Source organism: Petromyzon marinus, chromosome 23 (assembly GCF_048934315.1).
Source record: "Petromyzon marinus isolate PM22_M1 ecotype Great Lakes invasive population chromosome 23, UKy_Petmar_22M1.pri1.0, whole genome shotgun sequence".
Classification (NCBI taxonomy): Eukaryota; Metazoa; Chordata; class Hyperoartia; order Petromyzontiformes; family Petromyzontidae; genus Petromyzon; species Petromyzon marinus.
The window spans coordinates 1,361,718-1,386,698 of NC_133689.1; the positions used below are offsets into that span (position 1 = coordinate 1,361,718).

A 24,981-nucleotide genomic window follows, 5' to 3' on the forward strand; every position below is an offset into this window, starting at 1 on the left:
TTCAGCATTCCCCCTCGAGAGAGAGAGAGTGAGTGAGTGAGCGGTCCCCCCAGCCCAGTGGCAATGTCACTTCACAAATAAAAAAAAATCGCTCGCGAGTCTTCATCATTAGCGTTGGCCAATTATTAGGATGTTTACGCTCGTTTTGTTGTGACAGCGTCGCTCCATCGTTAGTGGCAAACAAAAACAACAAACGTCACAACAGCAGCGCGCCCACTAATTGTGAATTCTGAACTCCCCAGTGCTGAGATGGAAAGCCGTTGCTGTTGACACGGGCAGTCAAAACAGCACAATAACGAGCACACACAAAAGAGGACAACTACGACACGCGATCATCTTCACGCAAAGACAAAAAACCCCTAACAACAGTCTGTTAACAGACTGTTGTTAGCGAGCGCTTAGGAAGGCCGGGACGGTACACAAGGGGGTGGCTGGCCAGAACCACGCCCGACCGTTTTTGTCTCCCTAGCGACGAAGTTTACACGTCACACCAGGTACTCATTTGAGGTTGTGTCGACCTAGGAGAGGCCCAATGCTGGTTCAGATAATCATCACTGTTGTTGGCAGTGAGCGGGAATCAAACTCAAGTCGCTAGGTTCGTCACGCAGCGCGCTAACCATTGCACTGCCACTCCCCAGGTGAGCCACACACACACGCTGATCCCCCATGCAACCTGTTGGGGTGAGTGCTGGTAGCAAGCTCCTATAAAGGCCGGCACGGCAAGCGAGCAGGTGGTGTGTGGCGAGCCCCAGGCACGGCCACCTTTATCTCTCCTCACCGCTGATGTTTACGTGTAAAAAACCATTTAAGAAACCCAACATCACGCGAACAGCATCTCTCATGCGCTGCAGCAGCAGTGCCGTCTCGTCGCGCCGTGGACATGGACCGCCTCTTCAGGTTTCGCCTCACGTGGCTGAGCTCATTGCGCCTGAATTTGTCTGACAGAGCGTTCCACGTGACGATGAAAACACGTCAACCGCACGTTACGAGGTCACCACCACCGCGAGCAGCTGACCCCGAGTGCGTCGTATCGGGCGCTCGGCGAGAGGCTCGCATAGCTCCGAGCAATAGCGACGAGGTTGCAGTCCTGCGTGGACTCTTGTTTACGGTCAGGCAGCGTTTATTCATCGCACATCGTACCAGATTCTCATTAAAGACTGAGTCGAGGAAGGGGAGGCCCCAGGGCCGGCTCAGATATTCGCCACTGAAGTTGAACCTTGAACGGGAATCGATCTCGTGTGGCCGGCTTCACAGCTCGGTGTAATAACCACTGCACTGTCGCTGCCCACACATTCAAGAGCCGAATGGCTCACAGGGCTATACCAAATAAATGAAACTGAAAACTGAAAACACGCACGCGCACACAATGATGGCCGAGCTGCTTTGCGTGCCCAGGATTCGACAACGCCCTGGGGCATCTTTGGTCTCCGCGTCCCCGAGTAAACACAATCGCTAGGGAAGGGCGGCCCATCCCTCTCGCGCCCAAGTATTATCAGCCACGTGTGTGTCAACCGCAGCAAGGTGCAGCTGCGTTCACCTGCCCGCCGAGCCACACAGGTGTGCCACAGGCACGCACCGCGCCTGGCTGAACAACGCCACAACGCCCGCCCGGCGATATTTAACCGAGCGACGTCGCCGGCGCTGGTGGTGTCGACGCCCGATGGAATGCGCATTACGCACGCCGGCGACTTGAGCGGCCGGTCGCACGAGTGTCGCCGGCGAGCTCGGAGTCTTGCCCCGAGCCGCAGGGAGAGGCGGAGGCATGTTCCACCGTTCCGCGACGCACCTCTCGCTCATCGTTTCCTGAGTGCGCTCCCCGTTCTCGCGAGCTCGCACGCTCCGTCCCCCGTCGCTTCCCGCGACACCGCAAAGCTCCGCGTGAACCCCAGCGTCGAGTCGGACGGGACCCTCTCTGCTCGTCGCCTGACCGGCTGTGTGACTCACAGCGGGCAAAGATGACGTCCGAATCGCAGAACATTTACATGCAGCCCATCTCGGCCACGCTGCCGCTGGGCTCCAAGGTCTTCTGGAGGCTCAGTGGAAACATCATCATAGCAGAGGTGGTAAGTGAACGTGCATCGTCCATGTGCTGTGGTGCACCAGCACTCGAGCGCCTGGTGGTGGTGATGGTGGAGGTGCAGGAGGCGCTGGTGTTCTGGGCCCCAAGTATTTAATGCAGGTGGTGTGTGGTGGTGGTGAAGATAATGGTGGGGAGCGGTAGTGGAGTGGTTAGTGCCCTGCGCTATGAATCCGGAAAACTAAGTTCGGTCCCGGCTCACGGCCAATACCAGTGAAGATTATCTGAACCGGTCCTGGCCCTCCCCTAGGTCGACTAGGCCTCAAATGAGTACCTGGTGCAATGTTTAAACACGGCCACTATGGAGACAAAGGCGGCCGGGCATGGTGCTGGCCACGCACCCCCTCGTGTGCCGTTCCAGCCTTCATAGGTGCTACTCGCTAACAGCACTTGCCCCAAAGGTATAATAATGATATACGGTGGATCTTTGTCTTTGGTGACGATAATGGCAGTCATGGTGGTGGAAATGATTTCGGTGGTAATAGGTAGTGCTAGTCATAGTGATTGTTGTAAACCATAGTTGCTGAGCACAGGCCTAGAAACCTACAAACACAGCACAAAGGAGAGTCCCGCAGAGGAGAACCAACCTGTTCTGTGAACTGATCACGATTATAAGACATTACGGGGGGTCTTTGGTGGTGATGATGACAGTAGTGATGATAGCTATACCGGTAGTGGTGATATTGGAGGTGGTGGTGGTTAATGGTGGAGATAGGGAAGATGATGGTGGAGTTAGTGGTGGGTGGTAATATTGGGCAAGTTGGTGGCGTTGGTAGTGCGCAGTGATATTAGTCGAATTGGTAGCAGTAGTTAATAGTGGTGGTGGTGATGGTGGCGCTGATGTTTGGAACTGATAGTGCTGGTGCTGCCTTTTCCCTGTGCCTCCAGTTAGCACGGTTGGCTACGTACAGTGCGAAAGAAGTTCAACATAGTCATACGTGGCAATGGCATTAACTCTGCCCTGACACCCAGCTAGCTAATGGAAACTGAGCCATGTGAGGACGTGGCAGCAGCTATTACCCCGTAGCGTGTCTGGGGCTCCAAATTGTTTGCATGTCACTGGATCCCATCTCGCGGAGTCTCGAGCGTGAATCAATTGGCCGAGGAGACACGGAGAGATCTCAAGCCATCTTAATTTTCCTTACTTTCTCACCCACGTGGTAGAAGATGCGTGCCCGTGCGGAGTAGTCGCGCCGTTTGTGCAGTTTTTTGTTATTGTTATTGCGGAGTTACCCTCACGGAGTTACTCTCACGGCGTTACTCTCACGGCGTTACCCTCACGGCGTTACCCTCACGGCGTTACTCTCACGGCGTTACTCTCGTGGCGTTACCCTCATGGCGTTACTCTCACGAGGGCACTCAATCACGCGACGCGTCCATTTCATCCCAGATGAAGGCGACACACAAACAGGGCTCTTCACTCCTTTTCAGAAGGGGATGGAGGGCATTGTCGTCGCTAAGTCGTCGTCAGTGTGAGGACGGCCACGCAGCTGAAACCAATGGGGGTTTGACAGCAGCACCACGACGATGATGATGTGGTGGGGGGGGGGGTCACGTGTCGTGCATTGTGGGGGGCCGCACGTCAGGGCGCCGCACCAAAAGGCAACCAGGGGCCGCCAGTGACCCGCGAGCCCTTTGCAACGAAGAACGCCGCGCTGGCATTTGGAGTCGCCGCTAGCAGGAGGGGGCTGCCGTCCTCCTCGAAGGCACTGGTGGCGTGACCAGCATCCACACCGTGAACGGGAAACTAAAGACGAGCCAAGGTCGTGCGCTTGTGGCCATGCAACCCAAACTGCGGACCATATAGTAAGCCCATACAGATACACAGAGATGTATAGACATACACAGAGACCCGTAGAGGTGCGTGAAGATGCATGCAACCCAAACTATGGACCTAAAGTCACCCCACTGTGGTCCGCGTTCCTTCAGCGGAGGAGGGAACAGCAAAAACTGCACGAACTCTCCCTCAGCTGAGGCTCTCTTGTTGTGGCCAGCAGACCTCGACATTGCCACTTAGCTCCTGATCATATTCTTGTTGCTGCTGCTGCTGAATCACGCGCAACAATGAAATACAGAGATGTCTGAGAGAGACAGAATACAAATTTCGTCTCGGGCCGCAGGGAATGTGCACAACGCGCTGCACTTCACACGCGGCGACTTGGGATTGCTCTGCCTTGTGCGAAACGTAAAACAAACACATCCTGCGTTTAAAAAAAAAACTAAAAATAAGGATTTTGAATTTAATTTCCAAACAGCATGGAAACTGCGCGTGCGGTATCGAGCACCAAACCCCACGTGGCCACGCGGCAGCTCCGAGAGGGACATTTTTGACATCGCCGCCGCTGCTGGCGAGTGTTTTAATTTTGTTCGATATCAGAATGTTCTAGCTTCTTCCACGATGTTTGTTTACAAGTTTCACGTGGGAGGGAGTGGGGTTGGGGGGGGCGGCGTAAGGGGAGGTGGGGGGGTGATCTAATCGCGAGAGAGGTTGGCAGTGTACGGCACGGTGCCCGTGCAGGTCAAGAGCCATCGCCAATCAAGGGGAGGGGGAGCGAGCCAGAGATCAATGCGCTTCCTCGACGGAAATATTCCGCGAAAAAGTCACCGACATTCACATTCATCGATGTATTAACCACAGAATACGGAATTAATTGTATGTATATGAGAGAGAGAGAAACAACTATAATTGGAATGTCATTTCTAAAAATGATGTTTAAGAGACCTTGTGCCTTTAGGGCACTGTCTGGGAAATTATTGGTGGCGAACGTCACTGCCAGGGCCGTGGCTAAGCCAAGGGTTTTTTTTTTACTTCGCCGCAACGCAGGGCAGCGAGAGACGCTGACAGCTTGGGGATGACTTCAAACAACAGCAGTGGATGGAGCGTGGCCGATGGTTCATATATACGTGTATGATTCATGTAAACTATATATGCATCATCAGTCACGTGACTTTACCGAAAGAACCAACGAGTATTTTTGCAGTCACGAAAGCTTCAAATCAAGTCATCATATATTTATATGAATCATGTTGTTATTGAAAGGAGATTCACAAACATCCCGAAATATCCTTCCAAGCACGATGGGTATTTCATGGTATGCCTGGTTGTTATAGGCTGCTGCGTAAGCGGTGCCACCGTGGTGATTAAGCAGAGGGCAGTACAGCAACATCTATCGTTGGACTTTGCTTCTATGTTTCCGCATCTGTTCTGACCGCTTTCACAAAACCGCACTGACCAGCGTGCTGAAGTATGACCAGATCCTCATCGGATTATTCCAGTATAAATATTATAATTCTGAATACAAGCTTGATACAATTGACTATGGGAGATTGTTTAATGTGTGTACAATATTTGCATCGGTATGTTTGACCTGTGTACGTGTTACTTGACGCCCTGGATAGCATAGACGAGACGTTTCCATCTCAAGGGAGAATCCAGGAATAGAGAGCCTCATAAATATGAAAATAAATAAATATCCAATGTTACTTGCGGTTTACCAATTCCGATTATCCACTTTATCTATCTGTCTCATGAAGAAGCGCCATTGCCCGAAACGTCACCTGCGATGTATCAGAATCCTTATTTATGCTGGAGGAATCCGATGAGCTGCAGAGCTCACTATATTTCACACATGTCCAGTCAGGGCGGGTAAGGACGTTACAACAACGAAGTGCAAAGTACACGACAGGTAAACAAAACACATACAAATACAACTAATCTAGTTTTGAAGTTCTCCTCCGTGGCTGACCATTGCTACAACGCTGTGGGCTCTCATGATATTATTTTTTTCCCGAGACCAAGGTGCTCTGCAAACCTTCGGGCTACTATCAAAGGTTTGTTCATGAAGCCATCCAGATATATAAACATAGACATAACTTCAACCGAGAAGATGGATATAAATTGAGCAATCATTGGAAGGATGTTATTAACCAGGTAAAACTTAAATGCTTTATGGTATTGCCTTCATATCCGCATCTCCCCTTTTGCTTTTGCTTCTCCGTTTGCCCTTTGATCCTTTTTCTAGCTGCTCTTCATCTGGCAGCACTCCGCTCCCCCTCTCTCTTACTTATATAACCTCGTATTACGGGAGTCCTTCGATCCACTTCAGCAGTTGTTTCCTGCTGTGATTGTTCCACCTGATGACGGACGCTTGTGTTGCGCCCGAAACGTCGTGATTTTTTGTTATTTCATTTTCACCTACGTGACTTTACCCAATAGAACCAAAGAGTATGACCAGATCGCCCGTGCCACGGCCCGCACGCTCTAGCGGAGTCCCTCATCCAGCAGTGGATTGACACTGAACACTGTACTCGTGTAGTGCACATTTCAAGCGTGTGTTGAACCTCTTTCGCACCGTACGTAGCCAAAATCGTTATTTAATCGGAGGTTGCGGGAAAGGACACGCGGACGGCGTCTCGAGGTCACGACGGCCGAACAACAACAGCCGGAGGCGTTCGCATTTGCCGGGACCATGCCCACAGTGCGAGACAAAGCCCCCTCGGAGCGCCGGGGCGGCACCCGGCAGCCAGCGATCGCGATGAGGGCACGGGCGCTGAGACATTTGGCCTCCCACGTTGGTCACAGTGCGAGTAGAATTCTTCTTCTAATTACCATTTTTTTTCTCTCCAGGGGGATTAAACTGCAAGATTATACCTTGAAGTCATGAGTCAGTTAGATAAAGACTGTCCCACCTTCCAAGCCGGAAGCGCATCAGGGAGCCGTACAGCACAACCGCGACAGCCTCCACAGCGTTTGTTTGGAATGTTGTTGTCGTGACGGGACATCGCCGGGCGGTCGCGTGCTCGCCGCCCTGGCTAACATTGCGCTTGTATTAACATCGATGGCGAAATGTTAACTACCTCGCCTGGTATACAGCAGGTCGTGGGTTCGACCCGATGCCTGTATATTTGGAGTTTGGTTGTCTCTCTCCCCGTGGTCGCGTGTATTTTTCTCCGGCTCCTCCGGTTTTTCCCTCCACATTTAGAGTCAGTACGCGTTTAGAGTATTTGGCTGCTATAAATATCCACGTAATAAGCCACTTCGTTGAGCTATAATTTGTGGCCAGGTCGAATCTGAAAAAGAGCCACATAGCTCAGTGGGCCTTACCTGGTAAAATAAAAAGTAACGTTTTTAGTTTTAATCGTGAGAATACTTCACGCGCTCCGCTTCACAGTGGACGTCCAAGATCCCGTGAGGTTATTTGAAACAGGGTAGGCCATCCGGAAAAAAAAAAACGTAATCACAATTATAATTACGAACACACAGTGGCCAGGAAGACCCCACGCTATGTTTACTTCATCGGGAAACCCTGTCAGCTCGTAGCAGGCGCAGCGCGTGCCACGTCCAGCGAGTGACACTCCCCTGCACTATCCATAGAGCCACCGCACACTCGCGCACGCGCGCGCATGCCAGGGCACCACATCACCCCAGCCCGTGCCTGCAGAGGGGACGCGTCCCGAATGCGTAAAGCAGCAGCCTCGAGGGAGCGCCGCGAGCCAGCAGCGAGTGCCCTCACCCTGGCCCACATTCTGCCCGCGCCTGACGTAGCAGGACGCGCGTGCCCTCCTCCTGGAACCGCCGTCACACAAAACAAATATAAACGAACGGATGAGGTTGGTAACCGGGGAATCAAACCGTGGTCGATTTGGTGTGGTCAATAGCCATGACGCTTGTGATGGATTCAGAATCAGAAAATATATTCATGCTGGAGGAATCCGATGAGCTATCGAGATTATTTTTTCCCACAGGCGCCTAGTAGAATCACCTACTCCCCCACAGTGCTTCAATGAATCGTCATAATTCAAGAATCGCGGTTGTCATGATTCTGTCCCGTGTGTAGCGCCGGTCTCGTACGCTCTGTCGTGTTTGTCCCATAATGTTCACTCCGTGACCATAAATATACCAAGAGCTCCGCATGCACAGCCACGCATCAATCCACTGCTGTATTAACGCCCTCCCATACCGTATCTGCTGTGAGGATGTTTTTTTTATCATACTTGGCCACGCTGGCCGTTGCATGTTGGTGAACGACAGGGGGGACGGGTTACAGGTTCACACGTGACTCGCCACTGATCTGAGTCGTGACATAGAGTCGCATTCAGGTGGCCAGTTTTGTAGAGCAGCGCGCTAACCACTGCGCCACCACTCACACTGCCCTATCCCTCTTGCCTAAATACGAGAAAATAATCATTACATTCAACATGGGACCTTTCTTGCCGCTATCAAAGTATAAGAATAGGTTTTACCCTTTCTGTCAATAAAACGGTTTGCGTGAAGATGTTCAGACACCAAAGAGAAACCTTTGGCAAGGAATCGTGTCCGCATTAACCACACACGGTACTTGTGGTGAACATGCAAACAAAACAAACACGCTCTGGTAATATATGGCATTGCCTTCTTTAGGGCCGAGTCCAAACCAGTGTTAGACCAGAGGAAGCAAAAAGGAGTAATTACAAAAATAATTACATAATTTGCATAAATCATTACAAATATATTCTTGGACAAACAATGCAGTGAATGTATCAGCATGTTAATGTATGAATCATAACGTGTCTGATGATAATCACCTTGACATCACTCCCCACAACAAAGACCCCCCAAAATATTTATGGATAATATTGGTCGCGAAATCATACTACGTGTTAAACTGGCTTTATACCGTGCGCCAAGAGTGAGAATCCTGTTGAGATTCTATAGGAATAAATTACTTGGAGGGAGGTTTATGCCAACATATTGTGCGGTTTGAACGAATATTAAATCTCGCGCGACAATGAAATGAACCGCCTGTTGCTTGACAATTGTGAATGTTTGAAGCGTTCGCGACCAGCGGTGCCTCGCTTTCTCCCTCTCCCGTGGGGCTCCTCGGCCCGCAGACGCTGGGAGCCCTCGTGTGGATCCTGGTGGCGGCCACGGGGATGACCCAAAACCTCCACCAGGGTTGGGTGATGTTCGTCGCCGTCACTTTCTGCTTCTGCTCCATCGTGCAGTTCTTCCTCTACGGGACGAGCGTGCCCGAGTCCCTCGACCTGCCCTGGCTACTCATGGTGAGCGATCATTGTTATTGTTGTTGTTATAATAGTGCCAAGAATAATTGTCACCGATAACAATGCAATTATACGACGCTTGCTTCGAGGTATCAGCAACTCGAAGTGGCCTTACATCGGCATCTCATCTCGCACGTTTTAAGGGCACTCCCCTCTATGTTTGCTGAACTTCTTTTGCACCCTACGTAGTCAACCGTGCTCATCGGAGGTGGTAGCTGCCACCTCCGATTAGCCCCTGGTGGCAGCTGCCCCTGTGCGGCACGATGCGACTCAGCACCAGGCCTGCAAGCGGACGAGCGTCTGCCAGTAGGGGGAGGGGAGGAGAGGGGGCGATGTGCGCACTGTAACCCCCATTTGGAGAAACTGCGGTGTCATTGATCGAATTTGGCAAAGTTTGTAGCGTTGCTTCGGCGCACAACGGCCGTCTCACTTTAAATAACGCGGCGGGATCTTTACCGTCCACTGTGAAGCGGGCGGCGCGTATTGTTACGGGCGATTCACCCGCAGCGTGAACCAGAAGTGAACTCCGCGTTCAAAGCCACTCCTCCACACCAACTAAATAGCGCACAATTCTCAACTGAAATAAAACATCCAACAAAATAACAAAAATAACTCGTGTTACATTTTATGAACTTTTACTAAATTGTTAGAAAAATGAAGTGCACAGTTGTGGTTGACATCTCGAGCGAGTGATCACTTTGAGACATGAAAAAGTATCGTTCAGTTGAACGCGCGGTGCATCTCGCGAAACCACGAAGACAAATTCAACACGCGGTGCAGAGGATGTGCAGCGGGTAAAGATGCAGCCCCGCAATTCTCTGCTCACATCGCTGCTGGTGGATGGGCTGAAACTGGACAGAGCTCGGAGAAGGTCTCTCGAGGGTATGTGGCCTCGTCTTTCCACACTGGTCAATCGTCTTGTAAGAGGTGGGCATACCCACACTTCACCCCACCACACGCGACCTGTCGACCCATCACTGTGGTGCAAATCATTTATAGTGCTGGGTGGACAGAGGCGGCTTAAGAAACTGGCCCCATTGTGTTAACTGCCGCGCCGGGAGATTGCAAGTCCTGTGCGATTACAACCATGACATCACGGTAGCATCCCTGTCTCAATATACTTCGCATTCATTGTGGGTTTTTTTTGTTTCAATTCATTGTGTCAGGCCACAAATTAACCTCATCCCCGTGTGCCGATATGTCCACAAAGTAAACGCAGTAAAGATGGGACATGTGAGAGGCATCGAATTCCTGCCCGAGAAAGGTCAGGGCTGGCTGCGCGGGCTCTGACGGCAACAGCCGTCCGCGTGTGGGCAGAGACAGCAGCGCAACATAGAGCGTGAGGGCCTCATCACACCTTCGCCCCGAGTTGCGATGACGGCGATCATTCCCTTCCCCACCACCACCAGCAGCAGCAGCCCACCCCACCAGCAGCAGCCCACCCCACCAGCAGCAGCCCACCCCACCACCAGCAGCCCACCCCACCACCAGCAGCCCACCTCACCACCACCAGCCCACCCCACCACCAGCAGCCCACCCCACCACCACCAGCCCACCCCACCAGCAGCAGCCCACCCTACCACCAGCAGCCCACCCCACCAAAGCGGCAATAACGAGCACCGCGCTCACATTTCGCGATCTCGCGACGATCGAGGTCTCGGCTTGACGTCAGAGGCACGCGGGGAGACGGCGGAGTGGCGGCGGCGACGCCAGGAGCGCGCACGCTGCTCCGCCGCCCGCCACTCTCCGCTGGCATTTTGGCTACGAGCGAAAAATGCCAGCGGAGAGGGGAGGGGTGAAGAAAGAACAACAACAACAAGAGGAAGAAGAAGAAGGAGAAGAAGAAGAAGATGAAGAAGAAGGAGCTGGCGTCTAAAATATGACAAGAGGGGCGACGATCGTGCGGGAGTTAAGCGAGGGCCACTTCAGCGAGCAGTCCTCGAGCCCCGTCCGCCACGAGGCCCGGAGGAGCGCCACGCGACGCCAGCGGAGAGGGCGGCGGCGTTCGTCGTCGGCGAGCGCCGTTCCGTCACCGCTCGCATCGCATCGTCCGGCTCCCTGCGATTTCACAAACGTTCAGAAAGCCCTCGGTGCTGGCTTCCTGTTTATTTTTCGGAGGTAATTAAAAGGCCAGAGGCGCAGTGGAATGGGAATCGTCGAGTGTCCGTGCTCGAGCAGGGTGGATAATGCCCCTACCCCACCCCGGAATCATGCGGCGAGCAATTTTATTAAAAAGCCTGCAGGTTTTTTTTATTTCGCTGTTATTTCGTGATGCATCCAAAAATATGAATCGTGTGTAAAACCTCATTATTCAATTTGAGGGTCGCCTCCAATCGCACTCCTCCCTCATCATCTGCTCCACGTGATTCTGTGCTCATGGGGTTTTGACGCGAAATAGTTTTAATTTATTGATTACAAAACCAAGCTCGGAAAAAAGTGCCCTCCCCACGTTCCTCGTGAAAAGTGTCCGCGACGCATCTCGGATTGCCACGGAGAGTGGCTGATCTCACCAAATGTACCAGACCGCGTGCAAGTAGTCCAGTAATGCCTATTTACATTGGGGTACAAACCCCCAGTCACTCCACTGTTGGATGAAGGCCTCCCTCCATGCCTTTTGGTCAACAGGGTTGTTTGACCATACTTCACCACGCTGGTCGGTGCGTGTGATGAAGGCAGGTGCCCTGGGCTGGTTCGAAAACCACTCGCCACTGGTTTCAGCCGTGGCCATGGATCGAACTCAGGTGACAGGGTTCATAGCCATATGCGCTAACCACTGCGCCACGTGTGATTAACATATTTTGGCGTGTGTTATCTTGAGCGCAATAATCCATTTAAACCGACGAATGAATAGACAATCCCTCTTCACCACCCCACGTGGGCAATTTGAATGCAAGTGATAACCGCCGCTGCGTCTCTACCGGAGGAACATCTGCGGCGGGCGATAAGCAAAACGCGGAGCGGTGGTTGTGGCGCCGTCCCCACAGACACGGGCCGCACGGGGCTCCTGCCGTGCGCCGAGTTCCATGATGGGGACCCAAACCCCCCCCCCGTTCCCTCCTGCCCCCAGGTCGTGCCCATTGAGCCGCGAGGCGGCTGTGAGACGCCGCGTGCCTCAAGACGCCTCGCCAGTGCGGCACATCCAATAGGGGGCGGGGCATTGGGGGGGATGATCGACCCCCCCCCCCCACCCCACCCCACCTTAAGAATCCACAGATTGGTGTTTTATTGATTTTTTTCCAGAGGCAAAAATATTGAATGTTTGTATACTAATTATTATTAATGTAGGGCCCGAATTAGAATCAGGACCCCCCCCCCCCCATTGGAAGTTGCTAGATCCACATATGTCGAAATACAACTGAAGAAACACAATTACTTTGATGTTTAAATAACGCCCTGCATGTATCCAGGAAATCCTCACCTGAGTCTTGAGTACATTGTTCAGGAGGGACCCTACGTTGGGATTTTTGGCCGATTCCACTTCTGAGTGCCAGGTCATGCCCACTCACAAAAAAAACAAGTTGCATTTTTGAAAACAGAATTTTATTCACACGTGTGTACAGTATCAATGTATATATTTCTTAATGGATTGATCATCAAACGTCATAATACAGGCGGCGTAACGACCTGCTCACCAAACAAAAGCCAAGAAAACGACGAATATCCGAGAGACGGCACAGAGACGGTGTTCATGTCGCCCCCTCTCCCAGGAGTGCGTCTACAACATACTTGCCTTCTCCATGTACCTGAGCGCCGCCGTGCTGCTGGCAAACCTCTGCGTCCTGCTGGGCAAACAGGACATGCTCGTCATCATGGACAACTACATCTACGGGCTAAGCGTCGCGGCCGTGGTGAGTGTGGATCGACTGATGTTTCCGTGTTTCATCATCATTATCATCACCAATCATTATGCATCTTTGTGTATGTATGTTGAACTTCTTTTGCACCGTGCGTAGCCAACCGTGTTCATCGGAGGTGCGGGGGAAGGACAACAAACTAAACACAAAAAACTGTTCAATCTTGATTTGAAGCTTTCGTGACCACAGGAATCCATACTCTTTGGTTCTTTCGGTAAAGTCACGTAGGTAGAAAAATAAAATAAAATAAAAAATGAGAAATCACGACGTTTCGATCGCATCACAAGCGGTCGTCCTCAGGCGGAAAAAATAATCCAGCAGTGGAACTGCTGAACGAGGAAGAACACAGCGAGAGAGCAGCTACAACAACAAGGAGGTTATATATGTGGCGAAGGGCAAGCAGGCGGGGTCTGAGCTGGAAAGGAATTCCATCCCCGCACGCAAGCACGCCAGTTGTGTATAAAAAAAACACTGCTCTAAAGAAGGTAAAGCGGGATGTGGCACGTGACGACGGGCGGTCACAGTAGAGTGGAGGCCATCCAGGCCGGCAGCAATTGCAGGGCTGCGCCTTTAACATTTTAAAAAAAATATCTGAACACGCGTGCCGCCTCGGTGGCCACGCACGCACGCACAGCGACGCTGAATGACTGGGCACGGCCTCCCGGTGACTCTCGCACGAGAACACCGCCACGACCATCGCACAAACATCGCGCCTCGTGCGAGCACGCGGCGGTGAATGGCAGCTGTCCCGAGACTGATCATGACTGATGACTTCTCACAAGCACCGTCATCCTGGGTGATGGCAGCTCCTCCGCTAAAGGGAAACAAATTATTAGTGACCATTGGTGAATTCCTTTTGAAGGCGACTTGAGAGAGGAGTGGGTTTTCCTTTTATCTCTCAGTAGTAAAAAAATACATTGCTTAAAAGTTCAAACCCGTGTCCTCACCTGCCCAGACCTTTTAGCCAATAATAAAAAAAACTCTTAAGCCTTTTTGTTCCCTACAAAGACAATGTTCGTACAGATGACGTTCAAAATAAAAAAAAACAATTATTAATCATCACCAGGCATGACCTATCTACTGCTGGACATAGGCCTTCTGCTCAAGCCTTCGCCCCTCCCTTCAATGTGACCGAGTGAAATACACCAGCCAACACTGCCACGCTAAGTGTTCCACGGGGATGCCTCTCTGAGTCTTGAGACTCTATTTCAGGAAGGTCATGTCTTGGGTGTGTGGACAACACCATTCCTTCTCGATCCTCCTCTTTGGCACGAGTATCTGCAGAAACCCGACGCATATACGGGGGATACCACTCAAAGCTGCACACAGATGGATTCACACGACCGTGGCTTGTGTATCTTTATAGGTATCTAAATGAGTTTATAGTGTATCTCTGTGTCTCGATGTATCTATTTCGATACAATGTGTCTCTCTATGTATCTCTACGGGTGTCTATGGGTTCTCCGTGTCTCTATCTATCTCGATGCGTCTCTGTGTATCTCTAGCTTCGTTTACTTCCGTTTGGCAATACGTTCAGGAGCTCGATGGCAATGTGGAGATCTGCTGCTGCCGGCCATAACGAGAGGGCTTCGGCAGAGGGACAGTTCGTGGGGTTTCTCCTTGTGGGGGGGAGAGGGCAGCCCCCTTCTGGCGGTGCTCCCCCCCGCCACGTGGCTCCGTGTCGCCATCAACACGACGAATGAACACGACGAATGCCAGATTTGAAGCTTTCGTGACTGCAAGGATCCATACTCTTTGGTTCTATTCGGTAAAGTCACGTAGGTAAAAAATGAAACAACAAAAATCACGACGTTTCGGCCACAACACAAGTGGCCTTCATCAGGTGAATGGGCCGTACTGTCACGAGGACAGCGTTGATGAAGGCCGCTTGTGTTGTGGCCGAAACGTCGTGAGTTTTGTTGTTTTATTTTTTTACCAACGTGACTTTACCGAATAGAACCAAAGAGTACGACGAATGCCGTCGATGTGAGCGAATCGGTCCTGCTCCGCTCGCCCATGCACAGTGACTACAGCCGCCAACGATGACATCGTTGGCGGAGCGCATTAAGCAGATCAATATATCCCTGGCATTTGAAGCTTTGTGGGCATCTCAAGGGACCTGGAAGCACGCGGTCTATAAGACGAGCGGAGGTCCTGCGCTGATGCTGCAACCGTGACGCCAACAGCCTTTATGAATTAAATATGTAACCGGTGACAGAGGAGGAGAGAGAGGAATGGGAGGGAGAAGCGTGCGTGGACACGCGTGGCGCCGAGGGCAGGGACTCAACAATCAAGGGAGATTTGCTCATCTCTCTCCACAAAAATAGCCCCCCGCCCTTCTGGAACCTAAACACCGTCTGTAGACCGCAACAATTCGTTTAAATTATCCGCCCTCCCCCACCCCATGTTTTGCAATCTTTGTGGGGGTTTTTTGTGTGAGTGTTCACACTTAGTAGTGAGAACACTGGCGTCAAAAGTTGTCAGAGAGACGTTGATGAGTCGCCCTGGGTGGGGTGGACATTATCTGTACTGTACCGGCAACCTCCCTCCCCCTGTGAGCGAACAATAAAACTGAACTCGCTAGTCAGGCTGAACACGGCCCTAAAATGATAACACAAACACGACTCACCGTTTCGAGCAAAATGTATGTTGAACTTCTTTCGCACCGTACGTAGCCAACCGCGCGAAATGGCCCTTCGTCGTCGCATATGTCAACAAAACGCGTTTTATTTTTCCTTTGTAGGATATTGTTGTTTACACATGTGTTGAGTTTGTGCTTAGGAAAAAAAACAATCATTAAATGTAACTGGTATTAACCAAACATCACAATGCTGAACAATTGCCTGCAAGTTAAACCATCGGGGTTACACAGCAGCAGCAGTCACAACATCGACCCCCATACGACGACAACACTAGCAGCACGCTCGTGAAACTGAACCTTTAGACTCACTGAGGCTTTCCTCGGTTCATGAAGTCAAAAATAATACAAATCCACCACTGCCAATGGTGCATTTCCCGCACCTCCGGTTAGCACGGTTGGCTACGTACGGTGCGAAAGAAGTCCAACATACGTACATGCAATGCGGTGTCACTTAAACACGTGTTCAGAAGATGAACTGCGGATAGACAACCGAGCGAGAGCCCTGTTCAGCCGAATCAGCTCTGCGTGTCGTCTCACTACAGGCATCTGCTGCTTGATAGTCACTCGGGCTGTGTGTCTCGTCTCTCTACAGGCACCTGCTGTCTGTTAGTCACTCGGGCTGTGTGTCTCGTCTCACTACAGGCACCTGCTGCCTGTTAGTCACTCGGGCTGTGTGTCTCGTCTCTCTACAGACACCTGCAGCCTGTTAGTCACTGGGGATGTGTGTCTCGTCTCGCTACAGGCACCTGCTGCCTGTTAGTCACTGGGGCTGTGTGTCTCGTCTCTCTACAGGCACCTGCTGCCTGTTAGTCACTCGGGCTGTGTGTCTCGTCTCACTACAGGCACCTGCTGTCTGTTAGTCACTCGGGCTGTGTGTCTCGTCTCGCTACAGGCACCTGCTGCCTGTTAGTCACTCGGGCTGTGTGTCCCGTCTCTCTACAGGCACCTGCTGCCTGTTAGTCACTCGGGCTGTGAGTCTCGTCTCGCTACAGGCAGCAGGTCTGCCTGTTAGTCACTCGGGCTGTGTGTCTCGTCTCTCTACAGACACCTGCTGCCTGTTAGTCACTCGGGCTGTGTGTCTCGTCTCACTACAGGCACCTGCTGCCTGTTAGTCACTCGGGCTGTGTGTCTCGTCTCTCTACAGGCACCTGCTGTCTGTTAGTCACTCGGGCTGTGTGTCTCGTCTCACTACAGGCACCTGCTGCCTGTTAGTCACTGGGGCTGTGTGTCTCGTCTCTCTACAGGCACCTGCTGTCTGGTAGTCACTCGGGCTGTGTGTCCCGTCTCTCTACAGGCACCAGCTGCCTGTTAGTCACTCGGGCTGTGAGTCTCGTCTCCCTACAGGCACCTGCTGACTGTTAGTCACTCGGGCTGTGTGTCTCGTCTCTCTACAGGCACCTGCTGCCTGTTAGTCACTCGGGCTGTGAGTCTCGTCTCTCTACAGGCACCTGCTGCCTGTTAGTCACTCGGGCTGTGTGTCTCGTCTCTCTACAGGCACCTGCTGCCTGTTAGTCACTCGGGCTGTGTGTCTCGTCTCTCTACAGGCACCTGCTGCCTGTTAGTCACTCGGGCTGTGTGTCTCGTCTCTCTACAGGCACCTGCTGCCTGTTAGTCACTCGGGCTGTGTGTCTCGTCTCTCTACAGGCACCTGCTGCCTGTTAGTCACTCGGGCTGTGTGTCTCGTCTCGCTACAGGCAGCAGGTCTGCCTGTTAGTCACTGGGGCTGTGTGTCTCATCTCACTACAGGCACCTGCTGCCTGATAGTCACTGGGGCTGTGTGTCTCGTCTCTCTACAGGCACCTGCTGTCTGGTAGTCACTCGGGCTGTGTGTCTCGTCTCACTACAGGCACCTGCTGCCTGTTAGTCACTCGGGCTGTGTGTCTCGTCTCTCTACAGGCACCTGCTGTCTGTTAGTCACTCGGGCTGTGTGTCTCGTCTCCCTACAGGCACCTCCTGCCTGTTAGTCACTCGGGCTGTGTGTCTCGTCTCTCTACAGGCAGCTGCTGCCTGTTAGTCACTGGGGCTGTGTGTCTCGTCTCACTACAGGCACCAGCTGCCTGTTAGTCACTGGGGCTGTGTGTCTCGTCTCACTACAGGCACCAGCTGCCTGATAGTCACTCGGGCTGTGTGTCTCGTCTCTCTACAGGCACCTGCTGCCTGTTAGTCACTCGGGCTGTGTGTCTCGTCTCTCTACAGGCACCTGCTGTCTGTTAGTCACTCGGGCTTTGTGTCTCGTCTCTCTACAGGCACCTGCTGTCTGTTAGTGACTCGGGCTGTGTGTCTCGTCTCTCTACAGGCACCTGCTGTCTGTTAGTCACTCGGGCTGTGTGTCTCGTCTCTCTACAGGCACCTGCTGCCTGTTAGTCACTCGGGCTGTGTGTCTCGTCTCTCTACAGGCACCTGCTGCCTGTTAGTCATTCGGGCTGTGTGTCTCGTCTCTCTACAGGCACCTGCTGTCTGTTAGTCACTCGGGCTGTGTGTCTCGTCTCTCTACAGGCACCTGCTGTCTGTTAGTCACTCGGGCTGTGTGTGTCGTCTCTCTACAGGCACCTGCTGCCTGTTAGTCACTCGGGCTGTGTGTCTCGTCTCTCTACAGGCACCTGCTGCCTGTTAGTCACTCGGGATGTGTGTCTCGTCTCTCTACAGGCACCTCCTGCCTGTTAGTCACTCGGGCTGTGTGTCTCGTCTCTCTACAGGCACCTGCTGCCTGTTAGTCACTGGGGCCGTGTGTCTCGTCTCTCTACAGGCACCTGCTGTCTGCCTGTTAGTCACTCGGGCTGTGTTTCTCGTCTCCCTACAGGCACCTGCTGCCTGTTAGTCACTGGGGCTGTGTGCCTCGTCTCTCTACAGGCACCTGCTGCCTGTTAGTCACTCGGGCTGTGTGTCTCGTCTCGCTACAGGCAGCAGGTCTGCCTGTTAATCACTCGGGCTGTGTGTCTCGTCTCACTACAGGCACCTGCTGCCTGTTAGTCACTCGGGCTGTGTGTCTCGTCTCTCTACAGGCACCTGCTGTCTGTTAGTCACTCGGGCTGTGTGTCTCGTCTCTCTACAGGCACCTGCTGCCTGTTAGTCACTCGGGCTGTGTGTCTCGTCTCTCTACAGGCGCCTGCTGTCTGTTAGTCACTCGGGCTGTGTGTGTACGCGTTGGCTCGGGCTGGCCGGGTCAATGCGCAGCAGCAGTCGTCGTCGGTGTTTGTTGATTTATTCATCGCGTCCCGAGGCGTTCCGCGGGATCGCCGTGCGGGATTACGAACCCAGGCGCCGGAGCCTTCATATCGGCCGGGATCGAAGCACGCGGATACAGAGACAACAGCAGCAGCAGAAGCCGCCACTCGCCACGACGTGGCGGTGACGTCACCGTGGCGCTCGTGCCAGGCTAGGTGCACCTTGAGGCCACCACGTGAAGCGAGGAAGGATCTCCGCTGGCAAGCCACGGGACAGATCCAGCAGGTGCCACGGGTTGGCTGCCTGACGTGACCGACTAATCTCCCCACGGTGCCAACTCGCCGCGTTCAATGTGCCCGGCGCTCCGCTCGTTGACGTGAGGGTCGCTTCCTCTGCCCTCCGCTATTGCTGGAGGGCGACTGCCTCCAAATGCCGAGTAGCAGCGTCCTTGACGAGCCTCCTCCTCCGCAGGGGCCGATCTTGACACCCTGGTACCGGTCAATGGCAAGTCCACTCAGCTCCACATCCTGCTGTACCACATCAGCCCATCTCTTCTCTAGCCCGTGCCTCAGAGACAACACAGACATACACACCGGGCCAGATGTAGAAACCCTGAAAATGAAGCTTTGTAAATCGAGCCTCTACGTAAGAAAATTCATTCAGTGTATTTGCTATGGAAAATACAAATAGAATGTTCTAGATCTCATGTGGGCGGCGCAGTCACCGCCCTCCCCCTCCCGCCGGATCCGCCTCTGCTGTAAACCCGGGCACCTAAGTTCGATTCCCGGCCACGGCCGCAATGAACGGCGAGCGCTGTCCGAACCGGTCCTGCAGCACCTCTCACTTTAAGCGGACTGACACTCGTGGTGAAGTATGGTCAAACAGTCGCCATGACTGACGCGATGTCGGGGAGGCTGACTGGGCGCTAACTCTAGAGGTTCTCGACAGTAACAACGGTAAAGGCGCAGCCCTGAAATTTCTCGCTCACGCCACTGCTGGCGGAAGGGCCTCCGCCGAAGGGAACTCGAGAGAGTGCGCTTAATGAGAAAATGTCTTCGGCCGCTCCTCCACCACGCGCACAAACCTGCCCATCGACGAACTGTGGTGGTACCCCAGTGCGCTGCTGGCGGGACAGAGGTTTTAAGAACCGTTCCCCGTTGTTTCAGCAGCTGTCGCGCCGGGAAATGGAATGTAACCGGCGAACCGATGGAATTACAAATCCAGCGCGCTGACCGCCACACCACGGTGGCAGCGGCCGATGTTTTTTTAATCTTTCACGCGATATCAAATAATTTGCCGGCGTATTGTTTAAAGTACGTGGATCATGAGAGCCCCCCCCCCCCCCCCCACACACACACCCCCAGACTGCCCCTTTCCCTGGGGGGCGCAGGGCTGCCAGTAATGAGCTGGGATGGGAGGCGCTTGTGAAGCACGCGAGTGTTTGTACGTCTGGCCAGAATGAGGAGAATGAGGAGTTGAGCTACGCACGTTCGTGCGCTCTCCACGTTTGATGTTTTTTTTTCTTTATTTAACGAGGTCGAGATAATTACAAAAATAAAAGCCCGCTCACATGTTTTTTTTGGGGGGGTGGGGGGGGGTGGGAAACGTTGCACTGCGTGGTGGAGTGAGGGTAAAGTGTGAGCACGCCCACCGCTTACAAGATGCCTGCCCAGCGTGGAGGAGTAGGCCAAAAAATACCCCCCAGAGGGGGGCTCTCTGCAGCTCTCGAGAGAGGAGGCCCCTTCCGCCAGCAGTGGCGCGAGCGATCAATTGCAGGGCTCCGCCTTTAGCTTTTACATATTTAAAGACGGCAGTCATTGAAGGGCCCATGCTCACGTGGGAGCCGCCGCTTGGCTTTTTGTTGTGTTGGGCTCTGGGACGACCCCTTCCATAATTGGGCTCCACGGCCTGGCTCTCCCCCGTCAATCCCGAAGGATGCTCGCGCTGCGTCAACGTGTTACAGATTTCCTATCCTGCTCCTGCGGGCTGAAGTCCGCTCGCCGGCAGAGAAATATGGCTACGGCGCCTTCCTTTAAACGTCAAGGAGCGCTCGCTGTTGTGCTCTCGGGTTGTACCGCGTGTCATTCGGCGTGTCGTCCCGACGTTTCGCTCCGCGCGTTGAAAGCTTCTTCCGTACCTGAAGAAGCTCCAAGGACGAGGAGCGAAACGTCGGACATCACGCCAAATGACGCGTGGTACAACCCTGTACAACCTCGAAAACCTAAGCAGTACGGTTCACGGACCGCTCTAACCAGCAGCGGGAACAAGGGTTAAGTCGTCAAATGGAAATGATCAATATTGTGGTGCTGAAGGAGTTGACAGCATGACCCAGCTAATGGATCGGTTAAATTAGGCTTGATCCAGCAACAGGACTGACCAAGGCTGATAATGATAATGATGATAAGGGATAGTTTTCGAACGTCAGAGATGTGGAGACTTAAAATTGAGCGACAGGAAGAGGAGGAAGACGTGGCTTAAAGAGCATACTCGGGCTAATGGCATCATTCAAACTGGGAGGAAAAGCTAAAGTGGCCTGCAGGCTGGAGATGTCACGGCGGGAATGGATGGACGCTGCTCACGGACAGTGATGGAGCTGGCTGGACTGTTATCTCAGGATGGTGAGATGGTGACGGTTCGGGGAGGTCTTCATCCAGCAGTGGATTGACCATGGCTGCTGCTGATGATGATCCCATTTGTCTGACCTCAATTCTATCCGGCCACAAATAACGTGCCCTATTTTTTACGGTCGTTTGCGGAAATATACAATTTGACCCTTTGAGCCATGCACATGACACGGAATTAGGTTTTTGGTGTTTTTTTCCCCCCTTCCCAACGAGACCACAAAACCGTAGCGTGGAAACAGCCGCGGCTTTAACCCACCCAGAGGGTGGTGGCAAGAACTGGCGCGATTCGCCGAAACTGGGTTCCCACCCACACTTCTACTTTCACATCGCGCTGCTGTTGTTGTTGTTTTCATTTATGAAACGCGTCTTGGGTATGCCGTTGCATTTAGACACCGCATGACTGTAAAATCGCTGCAGATGTTGTTGTTGCTGCTGCTGCTACCTATTATTCGAGGCAAGGCAACACAAGGGGCCTAATTATTTGAGCCGGTCGTCAGGTGTCTTCTGCCGAAATGTTTCATGACACGAGATGATCGTACAAGTGGGATACAATGGGGAAGGGTGGGTGGGGGAAATGATGAAGCTATAAATAATAATGTGAGAGAGAAAGAGGGGGGGGGGACAGAAGCCCCGGGGATGGACACGGTTGACCTCCACCCGTCCCCTCAAGTGGCGAGCGTTTGCGTCACGCCGCGTTGCGCTGTCGTCCGCAGTTGTTCGCCCACCTCGTCACGCTCCTCTACGGCATCAGCGCCGTCATCAGCGTCCGCCGGCTGCGCTTCAACTGAAGGAGCAACCACGCTTCTCTGGGCGGCCGTCACTCGCTCGCTGCGGAACCCCCCTGCCACGCTCGCCCGCTCTCTCTCTCTCGCCTGCCGCCGGTCTTAATTTCCACGAGAGAATTAGTGACGGGAATGTTTGTTTTGTGTTTTTTGAGACAACGGTGACTTTGATTGAACGGAAACCCGAACCCCCACGACTGCAGTTTGATGTCCCCCCCCCCTCACTCTGTTGTCCCCCCTTCCCCACTCTGTTGTCCTTCCCCCGCACCTGCGATTAGCGCGGTTGGCTACGTACGGTGCGAAAGAAGTTGAACGCGCGTGCGTGCTGCCCAGCACTGACCGTAGCGAGACCGTGACGAGACGGCGTGAGCCGAGTCTGTGTGAAGACGCAGACTCAGACCTTCTCGGTCACGTTACGGGAGGGCGCAGGGCACCGCGGAAGACCACGCGTGGTAATTGGCTGCACGCTTACATTTCTTATTTGCTGGGCTCACTACTCAGCTCACAGCTGACCGTCTTCGGGGAGCAGTGGTGGGGTGGTTTGCGTGCCTCTCACACCAGCTCGTCGGCTCAGAGAATGACCAGTCGGCAGGCAAGGCCTCAGCGCAGATGCCAGGTTGTCGGGTTGTCGCCGACGAGGCTAAGATTGTGACCAAAATAAAATGAATAGAAATTGCGACCGCACGAGGATGGCGAGCGAGCGTTCGGTGGGGGTGCAGCGGGGGGGGTCCGGGCCAGGCGTGGCGTCGCCGTTCCATCAATCGATGGATTTAGCGCGGCGCTGCCTCGACATCGGCTCTAATTCCGGAGCGGGATTCACCGCGGTCTCATCCCCTCCCTCGAGGGGTGGATGAGGCCCCGCAGCATCTCGCTCACGCCAGCGCTCTCCAATAAACCCCTTCCGCTGTTTCCACAAAGACCGATTTAGCCCATATCCAGCTTGATTTCGCATTGCAAACGATACGAAAAATATATTTTAAAACAAATTTTACGCGTCTAAAATTTGGAGGAAAAATAACAACCCATCACCGAAACCGCTGAAGTTCGTAAGCCAATTCCAGAACCAGGACCCACGACGCCATGGCGACGGAAATCGTCGCTGCGCGGTGCCGAACTCAAGCGGTCCTGTGCGGTGCGTGGCCTTGACCCGGCGGCTGTTCCACTTTTGAGCTTTGGGACAGCGATTTCCATCTTTTCTCATTTCAGTTTGTCGTCTTCTCTACCAGCTCGTTAGAATGTGGGCTCACGGGATACCCCCCCCCTCCACCCCCCACGTTATGTCGACGGCCACGCTGTGTCGTTGATGGGCAGAATATACAGCGAGTAAAGCAATGCCATGGATATTCTTAGTTGAAGTTTTTGGTTTGTTCGCTATTGCAATTAGTGTAATCGTGGGGTTATTAGTTACAAGAGCACGGGGATCACGGTGAGAACGGAAATCGTGAATTAATTATACTCCGTGAAATCTTTTAAATAAAGAAATTGGAGGAGCGGCGGTGGGGGGGGGCACTTTGGGTGACCGTTATACTCGCAACTCACAATCACCACGCCAAGTTCACATCCCGGGTCGTGACCTCGTGCTGCTGCGAAGATTTCGCCGTCGCTCCGAACCGAAAAGGCACCGCGTGTGATCGCGGCCGCTGCTGACGCGATAGGAATCTGTACAGCTGCAAATGAAATGTACGCCTTGTCTGCTTTAATAGGCATGTATGTTGCTGTAGTAGCCTCGCTCGAGTTACGCAAAAAAAAAACAATAATCAGTAAATGTAATACACGGCCTGCTGTATTTGTATAGGATAAATGAATGCAATTCGTAGCCTAATGTAACCCGTATGGCGACATCACATTGCAGTAAGACCACATTAAAATATGGGATGTGAAATCAAAATAAGTCCGCGTATTACCGTCACACAAGTTAACGTAATAAAGAAATGCCCCGTGAACGCGAGCATGTGACTGGATTATTTTACCGCTACGATTGTTCAAGGAATGCAGCCCCAATATATTTAATCATGGGCGCCGGTTTGCGAATGTTCTGCCGGAAATTGACCAGCGGCTATTTGTGTCCTCCGCTCTGCCTCGCCTCAAGTCCCAGGGGGAAACTTCTGTGGCAGCCTCTCATCCTCTCCGCTTCTCACTTCCGTGGCCACAACTTGGAGCTTAAAAAAACCCAACTCCGCCACCACGACCAACACCGCCGCCACCACATCACCGCCGCCACCACTACTACCAAAGCCACTACCACAACCAACACCGCCACCACTACCACCGCCACTACCAACCCCGCCTCCACCATTACCACCACCGTCCCAGCACGAACAGCCGCATGACAATGAGAACCGCTGCTCACTGTCGCGTTCACTACCGCGGCGCGGTTCGATTCCATCTCCCGTCGCGTTCGGCAGGTGAAGTAAGGGGAACATTTGTTTTAATCCCAGCCCACCCTCTCACCCCACGTCTGTTGACCCAGGAGTATAAATCCCAACACGACAGTCGATTGACAGGTCACGTATGGTGAATTAAAGTGTCTGGCTAGCATGAAAGAGCAGGCCGAGTGTCAGTCGAGAGAGGGAGTGAAGGCCGTTCTGCCAGCAGTGGCTCTGACCGAGCAATTTGCAGGGCTGCACGTTTACCTGCGGGAGCGCAGGTTGCTTCCTGCCACGGTCACACACGGGAGCCATTAGCGGGTTCACGTCGCTCCTTCTTCGCTGGCTCGCAGTGGGAGAGAAATGCGGGCTCATTAGCACCCAGACATCGGCTGTTATGCCTCCCTGTGCACGTGCATGGGCCCATTTAA

General features: G+C 53.1%; 1 protein-coding gene across 1 annotated transcript; it reads left to right on the top strand.

The window, feature by feature from the left end:
- Positions 1-1,381: 1,381 nt before the first annotated feature.
- Positions 1,382-24,127, top strand: LOC116945137 (protein MAL2-like). Its single transcript, XM_032959302.2, has 4 exons — positions 1,382-2,063; positions 8,948-9,118; positions 12,826-12,966; positions 22,116-24,127. Exons 1-4 carry the CDS (start codon positions 1,956-1,958, stop codon positions 22,188-22,190), a joined length of 495 nt encoding a protein of 164 aa, XP_032815193.1. The 5' UTR covers positions 1,382-1,955; the 3' UTR covers positions 22,191-24,127.
- Positions 24,128-24,981: the final 854 nt, after the last annotated feature.

Coding starts and splice junctions, on each gene's coding strand:
- LOC116945137 (XM_032959302.2), top strand. CDS start 1,956: ATGACGTCCGAATCGCAGAACATTTACATGCAGCCCATCTCGGCCACG. Junction 2,064..8,947: donor ACATCATCATAGCAGAGGTG/GTAAGTGAACGT, acceptor CTCGGCCCGCAG/ACGCTGGGAGCCCTCGTGTG. Junction 12,967..22,115: donor GGCTAAGCGTCGCGGCCGTG/GTGAGTGTGGAT, acceptor TGTCGTCCGCAG/TTGTTCGCCCACCTCGTCAC.